This window comes from Hesperophylax consimilis, chromosome 7, assembly GCF_061612785.1.
Source record: "Hesperophylax consimilis isolate HC1 chromosome 7, BYU_Hcon_1.0, whole genome shotgun sequence".
Lineage (NCBI taxonomy): Eukaryota > Metazoa > Arthropoda > Insecta > Trichoptera > Limnephilidae > Hesperophylax > Hesperophylax consimilis.
In genome coordinates, this window is record NC_142842.1 from 40,051,636 (window position 1) to 40,064,785 (window position 13,150).

General features: G+C 33.0%; 1 protein-coding gene across 1 annotated transcript in view; it reads right to left on the reverse strand.

Annotated features, from left to right (window-relative positions):
* The window catches only part of LOC149422763 (uncharacterized), a 138,379-nt gene that overhangs the window by 33,227 nt on the left and 92,002 nt on the right, over positions 1–13,150 (reverse strand). The window contains exons 6-12 of the mRNA XM_089634002.1: positions 9,927–9,962; positions 9,649–9,720; positions 9,036–9,104; positions 3,790–3,969; positions 2,628–2,681; positions 1,131–1,229; positions 258–363 (exon numbers count right to left, since the gene is read on the reverse strand). Of these exons, the coding sequence (XP_089490128.1) occupies positions 258–363; positions 1,131–1,229; positions 2,628–2,681; positions 3,790–3,969; positions 9,036–9,104; positions 9,649–9,720; positions 9,927–9,962 (616 nt within the window). The remainder of the gene's footprint in view (positions 1–257; positions 364–1,130; positions 1,230–2,627; positions 2,682–3,789; positions 3,970–9,035; positions 9,105–9,648; positions 9,721–9,926; positions 9,963–13,150) is intronic.

The following is a 13,150-nucleotide window of genomic DNA, read 5'->3' on the forward strand; positions in this document are numbered from 1 at the left end:
CTGTTCCATTTTAAGCCTCATTATTAAAAATGTATAATTTTATCCTTGGTAGTGAATTAAGAATCAAATAATATTAGGATCTTTCAATTTTCCAGTAAATTTTCATAGGTCTCTGAATGATTCTAAAAATTAAAGAATTATATTATTATAATACCAAATCTCTCTACAAAACTACCAGTTATAATTATTATTGTTTGCGATGAAATAATCTGTCATCCTAGAAAGCAACTGTAGGGGGTTAGACGAAAAATCTTTACCTGGGGGGCCAGGAGGTCCGGGGGGTCCTTCGATGATTCCTGTAGGGAACTGGTCTCCCTTCAAAGTCGTTGTGAGTCCTCTCTCTCCTTTGTCCCCCTTGTCACCCTGCAAATAGTAGTCAAAATATAAGTTGAGCTCATTCAAATATATATTTTTTATGTTAACCCTTCACCATCGTAAAAGAGTTATTTTGAATTTTGTAAATCATATATTATTTTGAAAACTATGACTTTTAAATAGATATCGAGAAGTCACAGTTTATTTGGGGTCCCATATTTAATAATATTTTTTTTGTGTAAATATACAGCTTGATGTGTATATTTTTGGAGACGGGCAAAAGAAGAACTATCAAACCAACGGTAATTTTTATATTTTTAAATATCCTTTTGGATACGTATATTTTTATCTACAGTGATGACGTTCGCAATTGTGTAGTTAATTCTTATGATATATGTAAGTGCTGTACGCATAGTAACATTTAAATTTAAAATTCCAAAATAATAATAATAATTATCAGATTATTTTTGTTAGTCACTACTTGTTGTCAATTTTGTGTCAATGTGTCAATTTTCCATAGAATTAAGTACTAAACTACAGTACAAAAAAGAGAGATCTTTATTTGACAAGATTTAAAAAAATATTTGTACATATACTGAACCGTAAACCAAAATCATTTATAGACGTGAAGAGATTAGATTTATTTCACGATTCATCATTTACAAGTAATTATTCTGTGTAGGCAAAGGGAAAAATAGATTGTTAGTAAGTGTATTAGTTGTTTGTAATTTTTATTTGTGTCAAAAATACTGCAGACCACCACCAATCTGTAGAACTCTAAGAATGTAGATTAAAACTTCATCTTTGGTTCTTACTGGTCGGCCCGGCAATCCCGGAAAACCCAATCGTCCCGTGGGACCTATCTGTCCCGGGAATCCCCGCAATCCCGATATCCCGGGCACTCCGGGCATTCCCTGAAATTATCACTCAGTGCTGAAGGAAAACATGGACATTTTTGTTGTAAGCTTGTACTTATACAGTTGTTAAGAGACGTAGCTGATTTGCTTCAACCAGTGATTCCTGAGGTTATCTGGACTAATAAATGTACCAGACACTTTGATAACTAATAACTAGTAACTATTTTTTATTCAATTAAAAACATTAAAAAAATCAGTAATTATTAGAGAGTTATGATCGGGCTGACGACAAGTAGTTTTTTTTATTATTGTTTTGAAAAAAAAATGTTCTAAAAAGTATGTCAAATATTGTTAGGAATCACAGGTTAAGAAACAGGCACAGAAAGTAAGTCAGGAACCTATGTCCTTTAACAACCTTAATAAGTGATTTTAATAAGATTTCATATTATTTGTGATTGTTTTTGTGAGATTTTTAATGCTGTGCTTAGGGTAATTAATTTTTATGACAGTGTTAATTGCTATTTTTTTTTTAATAAAATATAATTTTATTTGCTGCCAACAATATAATACCAGTAGCGTTTTGTATGCACATTATTATGTACCTACCATGAATGATGGATATGATACTTAAAACACATTATTTCTTGTACGTACTAAGTATGTCGTTAACCCCATGTCAACTGCAAAAATACATTTTTCCAGCAAACAAAAATAATTATAATCTTCTTATAATATAATGATGAAAAAGAAATGTGAAAATGGAAATGGACCCTTTGTGAATTCCCGCCACCACATTCTTGAGCGACAAAAATACCCGGCCATCTAGAAAAAATACTAACTTTAATTACTTATTCAACAAGGAGACATTATTTCGAAATTCAGGCAGTTTCGCCTGGTTACATAAAACTATTTAATGGAGAACAACCATGGACCTAAAAAGCCATATTTTTAGGTCCATGAGAATAACAGTCAAGAATATTTTATTTAGTCATTGCGTAAAACAGATTTGGAATAAACGTTCATCTCTTTACTACAAACTTCGAATTTCAAAAAGATGGCTTGAAAGCTTCGAGCTTTTAAAACTTGCATACAGATGGCAGTAGTGCTACTAATATGAAAAATTACTAAAAAATGATGTTATCGAATTCAAATAATGTATTTATTAAAAATATGATAAGTTATTTTTTCCAATGAGACTGATTGTAATTTAAAAAATGACATCTATAGAAATTTTAACATTTCCTTCAATTTTATAACGAAAATAGTGGATAGCCCTATAATAGTTTTATTTAAAGTTATTTTTTTAAAGTTCCAATCTACTCGCACTAATCGTTTAAAAGTAAGTACCTACTGACTACTAGGTTGGTACTGAAATACACTTTTCAAGAAAACCGAGATATTTTTTATCGCTTTCAAAAATGCTATGAATTGATTTAATTTGTCTATCTTTCTTACAATTAGGCCTGGCATCCCAATTTTTCCCTTCTTTCCAAATCTTCCGGGTTTTCCCTACAGAATATAGAATAACCACAAAATAAATTAATTTATCACATTGTCGTAGGAGGTAAGTACCTATATTCAATATAATATTATCTGGGGAATAATAGAATACAACATACATACATATAATATTATAATAGTTTTGATTGTATATTCGTTAACAATAGCAACTAATTACATAATAATGTTTGAATATTCATTATTTGGTAGGTACGGAAACAGCAGTACCTACGACCCACTGGTAACTACCACACGAATAATCCTGATTTAATAATACGTAATTTATGTAGGAACAATTTCCGTAAATAGGTGGGTAGATAGGTACCTACTCGTAATATAGACATTTTGCCGAACTCAATAGTATGGCTATGAATTGTTCTATATGTGTACGTATATATGAATTCGCAAAACAAAGCAATTGCGACATCTATATAATAAGTCATTAAAAGAAGCATAAAAAATTCTTCCTTTTTTAAATCAAACTTTTATTATTTTTTTATGTGAATACTGCACAAGAGTCCCAAATTCTTTCAACCATTTGGAGCCAGTGAGGCTATGGCATCCTCAATCCGGGTATGTTGTGAGGCTGAAGGTAGTCGGGAAGGGAAGAAGATGGGGAAGAGGAAGGCAGGGAGTATTCAGATCTGGTCACCAAACACAGCTTAAGCCATTTCAAGCAACCTTTCAATTCTGAACGGTGGTCTTACACCAGGGCAACGTACCTATCTACAACGATTAATTAATAAATTTTGAAATAACACAACATAATTTACTTGCGCACGCCGGGATTTGAACCCGCGACATTCGGATTGCTAGTCGAAAGCCTTACTCCTCGACCACGGAGGTTGTCAGATAACTCTTATATTTTATGTAACATATTTTGTTAACTATGATACTTTTTTATGTAACCTGTATTTTGTTAACACTGATTTTTTTTAATGTTATCTGTATAGCTAAAAAAATAAAGATGTACATTAATATAGGTAAAAGCCCTATGGGCGTTTAAATAAAATAAAATAAATAAAAAAAAACATGAGATTATTCCAAAATGTTCAATATGAAAAGAGTCTTAACTAACATTTTTTCACAAAATACAAAGTCGACGAATGTGTCTTACCTTTGGTCCCATGGGCCCGTTGATTCCTGTAGGTCCGATGGGTCCAGCGGGTCCTGTGAGACCCCTCTCTCCCCGTGTCCCGGTCTCTCCAGGGGTCCCGGCCCTCCCCTCTCCTCCTGGGAGTCCCTCGGGACCCGGGGTTCCCGGCGGTCCCGGAGGCCCGGGTTCTCCTGGCTCTCCCTAATTGCGAAATATTGAATTAATAAAGAATGGTTTACATATTTTACCTCTTTTGCTTAATCTGCAGGCTGATTTGAACTTGGACCTAGTGCCACGAAATGTGAACCTATTGCTAAGAACTTCGTTGTAAACATTCTTTGGGTTACATGCATGCGTTGTTAATTTGAAAGATAGCGAGGTTACAACAAACTATCAATTACAACAACTATAAAAATCAGTTGCTTTAAATGATTGAAAAATAAGAAAATGCACTGTTGAGAGAAATTATTACAATTTCGTCAATAATTGAAAATTCAATTCGTGGCATTATTTTAATTGAATGAAAAAACCACCTTTTCCAAACCACTATTTAATAAACATATATCAACATATTTCAAAAACAAAGCTTTCTTCATCAGGACACTATATTTACTTAGAATTTTATTTAATAATTAATCTGCAGTTACTTTCTCTAAACATAAAAAATACAATAATGATGTATAAACGCCTTTTCCTATTGCTATCAAATTACCAACAGAAACTGCAGTTCGTAGGTGGTAGATAAACTGCTGGCAGCGCATATGTTAAAAAAAGTTGAATGAAAATCGTTTACGAGAAAATCAATTAAAATAGTTAACTGCTGACAAACTACATAAGTAGTTTAGCGGGTTTAAATGTGAATAAAAAAAAAAAAAAAATTATAAAAAAAAAAAAAAAAAAACTAAAATAGTTAACTTAAATGACTCCTAATTGGTACATTGTGCGTCTCCTTGCCTTTTTTTAAAGGAAGAGACTTTTAAACAATTCACAGTTATTTCAGATAGTCAATAAAATAGTATATCATCTTTTATTGGGACATACATCGATATGACTTGCACCTACGAACCAAAACCTAAATCAAACCAAACGCATGATTATTCACGTGTCTTGTTGTATCTTGGCGTATTTAGAAATGCGCACACAGTAATTATATGACAAATAGCATCGTGACATAATGTTGAAGGCTGATAAAAGTTAAGTCATAAATCAGATAACATTGGCGTTCGATTGACCGCGAAGGCTGAGTCAATGATAATGCCGAGGCTTAATGGATTTAATGGACTTGGCCTGTTTGGCCAATAAGGCTTCGCTAATATGAAATGTCAAATAGAGTAATGGACAATCAACATGGAATAAACATACATATACACATACTACATATAGAATAAAAATAACACAGACTACTACGGACATGCAAAAATCAAAGCCTAAAACATTAATCCCATTACTTCTAGATAAGTACCTAGGTAACTACATAAATTTATTATAATCTACATTATGTAAAGAGGATTTTATGTGGCGGGGTTGATTTGTTTTTTTATACAAATCTACAGTTTTATTCCGGGAATGGAGAAATTTTGCACACTTGATTTGGTAAGGTGATCTATGAGTAAGGTGACTGATTGTCTACTTGATATTTAAAAAAAAAAAAGATTTTTCCCACATAATGTTATACTTCTTGATGAAATTTTACATAAGACGTTCAAAGTAAGAGTAAAATTGTATTTTTTTTTAAATTTACACTTTTCAACTATGGGTAAAAACTCAATAGATTGATAAAATTTAATATAAACATATCGGAGATGAAAAAATCTGCTTAAAAACAAGGCATGCTACATTAAACAGGAAGGAGATAAACACAATGAAAAGCAAATAAAATGATACCTTCAAACGCAAAATTATTCTGAAATGTGTAAAATCTTGAAAATTAGAACTCATTAGAACGTAAGTAAACACGTTACCTACGTTTATAATATTTTTAAATAATAACGTAGTTAAAAATTAAAAAGCGGAAATCATCTCAACAAAAATTAACAGTTTTTATTATTTTTTTTTGTTTTGTGGAAATCAACATACATGAAGATGAAAACATGACGTAAAACCCGTACAAAAATCTACAGTCCGCCTTAGAACAGGAATACCTAGTAAGAACGACTGTGAATTAATTACTTTACTTCGTATTTTTAATCTAAACATTACGGTATTTAATAATAATAAAGTCAGGAATATAAATGTCTAAAGATTCGTAATGGCAGTTTGTAAGCCTGAAGGCTTTAGAACTACGTAGGTGGGTACCTACTTCCAAAAAGCTAAAAGCAGACTAGGTAGGTTCTCCAGTCCGTGGAATTATATTAGTTTATTTTAAAAATTTTATGAATTCTATAATGGGACCAGTGGCGGCCGGTGGTCAAAATATGTGGGGGTTCACCGGATTACAACATTAAGTCATAAAATAAATTAAATAAAGGTACATACCTATTTATAAAGAAGTTCTATTCTCTGTTCATTTTTTTTAGCAAAGACCTCTATCAATGCTTAACACTGATAGTGCGTTCAGTCTGTCCTGGCTCAACGTGTTAAAAGATTTTATTCTTTTTAACGTTGAGAAACATCTTTAGCTTTCAACTGAGGTCATTCCAAAGGTCACGAATGGTGCACAAAAGTTTTAGTAATTTCACAGTCTCGGGAAAGTCTTCTAATAAACAAGTACTATAAAAAAGTTGTAAAATTGATAAAGCGCCGTTAGCTTTTGAAAAATCGTCGCGGGCGTAAATTGCACAGAGTTTACCTTTTAGGTACTGAACTTTATTTAGGAAGTCATACGTTTTAAGCGTCACATTGAAATCATGTTCTGGGAAATTTGACCTGTATCGATTTTTATTAAATAGCTCATTATGGTGTTTAACTTAGGCACGGTAGCCTGAATTCAATTGCATTCTGATGTCAACTTTTCCTAAAACCTTTAAGCTCAAAACTTTTTGTAAATGTAAATGATAAGAATTATGTTTTTTTATTTTTTCAGAAAGGTGAGTTACATCAGTAACACCGCTGATTGTCCAAACTTAATCAACATCGTAAATTAAACACGTAAAACAAAATAAACTATTCAATTGATCACATGCACAGAGCTACAAGCTTTGTTATACATTGTTTTGTTAAATGATCGAGTAAACTTCTTCGATCCAGATTTGCACTCTTATTTTATTATCAGTTCAGGTTTTAGGTGGACAGGCATTTTTTATTATCACTTTGTTTTCAAAACTCGACCTATTATTCTTAATGTATTCCACATTCAAACTCATTCTTAATTTATACGTTGAACAAACACAAAAGTAATCATAAATTAGTATAACATGCAATTGATATGCCTTATTAATAATTGATATACAAGATCGATATAACCTGCAATTAAACTTCAAAACTTTCTCAGAGTAAGAAAAGTTTTAAATTCAAGAGACAATGCCTGGCAACGGCGAGTACTGACTGAACTGATAATAAGTAATCTGACCATCACTCATCTCTTAATGACAAGTTTTATCCTGTATGCTTGTATCGAAGAAGCGTAACATTCGCTGAAAAATAGCAGATGGTAAATTGAAACAACGATATCGACAATAATATCAAACATACGCGTTTTAGTTTAACTTTCTACTGAATAAACCGTTCCTTCTGATGTGGTGGTAAAACTCCGAACGCCGTTCTTGATATGGTATTATTTGCAAAGAATAGTATGTAATGGTATGGACCCACGCTTTCGACTGTTCCACAGAATATGCGACAAAGCAGTTAAATTTTGGATCGCAATCGAAAACGAACTGCTACGAACATAGGCACAAGTCAAAGTCGGTCTGCAAGTTAAGCGCGCTTAATAAGTAGGTACCTTTTGAATGAGATATTATAACCGAACCGAGTTTCGTATTGTGATTAGCCATGTCGGAAATCTTGTTGGTTGTTCGGCGCTCGGGAGCACATATTAGCTGGCCGCCACTGAATGGGACATGAATACCAGAGCGATCATTTGAAACATATATGATACTATTTTTAAAAGAAATCAAGTAGGCTGCCATTTAATTAATACCATTCGATCAAAGATTATTTATTACGATATGAATATGACAAACCGTTACAAAGGGTATAAAATTATAGCAGAAAATGAAGAAAAAACACAACTACACTTACCTTTAGAGTTATAATCGTCTGGGCTGAAATATTGTGACCAGCGGCTTGCAGGCCCTAAAAAGCAGTGACTACTTAGCACAACAAACCAACATACAACACAAAACAACATTAAACACAAAACAACATAAAACCTTGATAATATACACCTACTCAAAACAACAACAACAAATTTAAAGCTAAATAATTGTAAGAGAGAAGCGATCTAGATTTGCAATTGCCTCACTACAGAAGAAGCAAGTGGGCAATTTGATTTAACAGATAAAAGTCGAGAAGATTTTTTTTCCAGACAAATATATTCCATTTTAACGTTCAATGTTTTTTTAGTATTTCTACACCAATGAAGAGAACTGGCTCATGAGTTTGATGTAGGAGTAAAAAGTAATATCATAGAGTATATATGATAGTACCTACAGGATGTGATAACATTATATAATATAAATATGATTCGAAATGAAGTTACTTGAATTTTTTTGTTAGTTCAGCATTTAAATATTATTTTAATTTTTTCTTGAATAATATTAAATACATATTTTTTTTTAATTCTTCCGGAAGACTATTAAAAATATTTTATCCCTTTGTAAATATAATGGTTGTGTAGAAAATAGAGGAATTTAGATATTATATTAATGAAGAATTAAGGTTTAATTGCTTCAATGTATTATCTTTGAATAATTGTAATATTGATGAAAGAAGTAAAAAACGAAGCCGTTATTTTTTTACTCCAGAAAACTTTTATGGCATATACAAAACAGAGATAATTTATCCCAAATCTAGAGTTGTTGTTGTTCTGAGAAAGCACGATCTAACAAACACAAAACAGTATTGCAAAATAACAACATTACAGTTACAACTTACAACTCCTTGCCAAGTTAAACGAGAAACACCAGAGAACATACAAAGGCTAACTACACACAACATTAAGTCAAATAATAAAGAAGAAATAAAACCTAATAATACAACGTAAATTCAAAGAAACCAACTCGATTCAGCTCAAGTACGGAACAGCACAATAAAACTAAAGCACACAAGATGATAAAATCTATGGTTTCAAGTCTACGATTTTCCTACGGTGGTTAAATTAGAAGTACCTTAACTGCTACGATTTCCGCGTAGCCTAGAGTCCCGCCACGGAGAGTTGTAACTGATCTTTTCACGCCCTGTAAAGGTTTATCATGCTCTGTTACTTCCTAAAATACATTCATTATTCAAAATGAGTTTTCAGATACCGAAAATTTCTTTAAAAAAACGATAGTGAGAGTTACTAGGTAAACAACCTCACTGGATGATATTGTTTGTCTACAGCGAATTTAGTATGGCCAATACGTTAATGTATGAGCTGTAATATGGGTAACACTTTTGAGTTAAAAAAAATACACACACATCATTAAAACAACTCACATAAAAAAATGTAAAAATGGCTTCAGCCTGAACAAGTAGCTAAAATCCGATAAAAAAATAGAGCGCAAAACCAGAATTTGGAAAACGAAAACCGCCATTTTATATTCGCTCCATTGGGATGAAAATATTCTGAGATCTATGAATTTTTAAATATACCTGCGGTCCGAAAGGGTTAGCACTAAATTAAAAACCATCTGAAATAATAAGATCAAGAGATATTATCTCTCAATTGTGTGGCATTTTTAGATTTAATTCTCATTTAATTGTGAATTTCTCCGTTTGTTTTGTTAATATTATTGTTACCTTCACAGCTGAAAACACGTCAAATCCTGGGTTCCCTAGTTCTCCCTTTTGTCCTTTGTCTCCTGGTCTTCCCTGAAAATATAAACATCAAATTAACAATAATTTTACTCTTAATTAACAAATCTATCGATATTTGGGAATATCTTTAATTTATTTATGATGATAAAATATTTGTTTTGGCGATTGAATAAACTCTCGTTATTGACGTAATTTAGGAAATTTGGAAAAAAATGATGTTAGGTACTCTTGTTTATTTATGAAAATGTATAAATACTTACAGGATCTCCCTTAGGTCCATCGAGGCCAATTGGTCCCTGAAGACAAAATAAATGGATATTCAAATATAATAGACACTACATAAATACACTAAGGAAGCAAAAGTGATAGATTGCAGAAGACACCAAAATAAAATAATACGTATTCATAGCTCATAACAAGTAAGAATGCATTAAAAATATATTGTGGGGATTTCATATTAATGGAATATTTCTATATTTGAAACTATTAATTCACTGTGTTATTCCTTTGTAATAAAATGATTTAAAAGCTTTATAACTTTAATCCACTTATTTATTTGACACCGGACCGGTTTCACCATGCTACCAGCATCTTCATCCACTATGGAGATTCCCGCAACAGTGTGAAACTGTTCCGTTATCAAAGATAATATATATTAGTGGAAAATGATTTATAATTTTTAAATCAAATTATTGGTTCAATGTGTTAGCAAGGGATTATTTGAAAATTATTTTTCAGTTTAGTCTTGCATGGGTCAGGTTAGATTTAGAGTGCATAATATTTTATGTGTGTATAATACAAGATGTAATACAAAATATTATTATGAAGAGTTGGTAGGTATCTAAAAAGAAACAATTATGATTTCTATAGCCAGAACAAAATATATACTAAACGATGTAGAATCCATATATTCGGAACACTCCATCACCTAAAATGATTTTACCTAATAGTTATTCACAAATCACCGATAATATCATCAAATCACCGAGATCTAACCATTCTGTAGGCTACTATACCCCGCGAGACCAATTTTAATTAATTATAATATGGTGAGACAAACCGGAAATCCTGGAAAGCCTCGAATTCCACCGAGTCCCTGGAACAGAGTAACTTCCGTTTCAAAATAATGTAATCTGAATCTAAGTATCCCAGTTTAACCATGCAATAAACCATTACACGTCATCCTCTCCGTAAATAGTCGTGAAAGAGCAAATCTACACCAAACTGATTTCCAATACTTGACCATACATTTAAAAAAATTGTAAGTAAATCCTTGTAGTCTTTATACAACTGTAACCCAAAGGTTTTTTTTTTCTAAATTTATTTCAAGGAAGACTATCACCAACCAGTTTATATTAGGTATGCCCAATCTATACAGAAAATCGACGAGACCGTTATATGAGGCAGAGCACGAGAGTGTATCAGTCACTTGCCTCGCCTTGCAGTTCCTCACTCAAATCCTAAAGTAGCCCCTAAACAACAAATAATAATCCAAGCAACAACTGCGCACCACGAGAGTAGAGGTATACAATATGTGATTATAATCATCTGTACTCCGTTTTATGTCGAAGCCTTCAATTAATTCTCAGAATTAATTGTACAAGGTGTCGGAGTCAGAAGTTGAATACTATGACGCTCCTGGTCACGGCACCAGATGTGTTGATAATACTCAGAATCCCTCGCCCCGGTAAAAATTTTAGTAAGACACTGGTCGAGACTTTGTCTGTCTTGCTGAGAATATGAGAATGTATATTAGGTACTGTGGACTCTAAGTATCTGTATGAACCAAACCATTGGCATTGGCCGCTTTAATGTCCTCCATTATAGAATTGAATAAGACTTGAGATCCTCAAAGGGAAAGAGTTACGAGTTTGTAACATGATACGCTCGTAAAGAAGTCTCATTTTATTGCCATGTATGTAAGTCTTTGGGGTTTTCGGACACCATAATAACATCGAACATCTATTAGGACTTAATATCGGGGCATTCTCTCGACACGACACAATGGAAGTAACGGATATAACGCGTCAATCGTGATAAAAGAAGAGTCTTTTGTTGAAGACTATAAGAAGAATATAAAAGTGGACGTCGTCAAAACTAGGCACAGGGGCGCCGCACGGGGTATGGCCGCCTATGTGTAAATAAAGATGTCGCCCTAAATACTGAATGGATTACTTTGTAAAACACAGTTAAATTATTTAATTACATCTAAGAAAAGTAAGAAGTGGTCATGTAATAACAAAATATCGATGGCATAAATCACGAAGGAAAATTGTAGCGTAAATTAGTAATGAAATTGAACCAGATTCTATGTACTAAGGAGAACCGAGAAGTTATTTGTTAAAAAAAATGAAATCATCAAAATCATTTTTTCCAAGAGTTTCTACTGCTCTGATGAATGCCTTGCCATTATGAGCGTGATCTTTCTCCGATTGACTGAGCAGTCCCAGTAGTACCTATTGTAAACCAAAGTTTTGTGCACATCGAAATACGCACAATAGGCACAAGAGTTTGCTCTTGCGCGGGAGTCTTGTACTAAAAGATAGCAGGCGGGAATTATGACTTGAGCTTACAGTCGTATATCGATGACTGGGGCACATATGTTATTGTAAGTTATGTGAAGACCGAAGACAAGCAGTGCAATGCACAAAAGCACATATCAAGGAACCACTTCTGCTTGCAGGTAATCTCTTGAGTTCAGAAATATTTTATTTTCAAACTTAGGGCTTACATTTGGCTTTTTTCTCTGAGAAAATGTAACAAAACTACCAATATATACCTTTTAATATGTTTTGTCCTGAACGCACGATCATATCAAGCCATACTGAAAGGGTTTTTATCTGAACTGAATGAGTCTGAATTAGGCCGCCGAATCAAAAGTGTCGGCCTGTACAGAAAGGTGTATTTTTTAGACCGTCCCTCGTTTCACCCGCTCGTGTGTATCGTACGCATTTCCTATAGTGTTGTGGCAACCCTGGACGAGAAAAAGTATCATTCGGCTCGTACCAATAAAGTGGAGATAATTTCTACCATTCAGTGAAGATGAAAGAGATGTGCCGAGTGTTCCTAACACTGTTCGGGATGTGTGGTGCCACAATGATTCAATTAGGAGATATCGTGTCATAGGACATTGATGACCCAAATCACCTGTACCAGTTGCTGCGTGGAGGGATAATAGTCATAATTTATCTTCGCATTGGTATCATTCATTCTATCATTGAAGATACAGTTTTCTGTATATAAGAAAAATGTGTAACTATTGTTTTCCAAAAACCATTCCAAGTACCTAGGTATTATTTTTGTTTTCGCTTGAAAAATAATCTATTGAGTACCTAATAATAATATTACAAACAGAGATAATCTATTTGTAAGCCAGTGCTGAGCAAAACGCGACCCGCGACTCTATTTCGTATGGCCCGCGAGCCCTTGTTGAAATGTCTTGGCTAAATAAAATATCTAAACAAATATGCGGTAAACAATATTA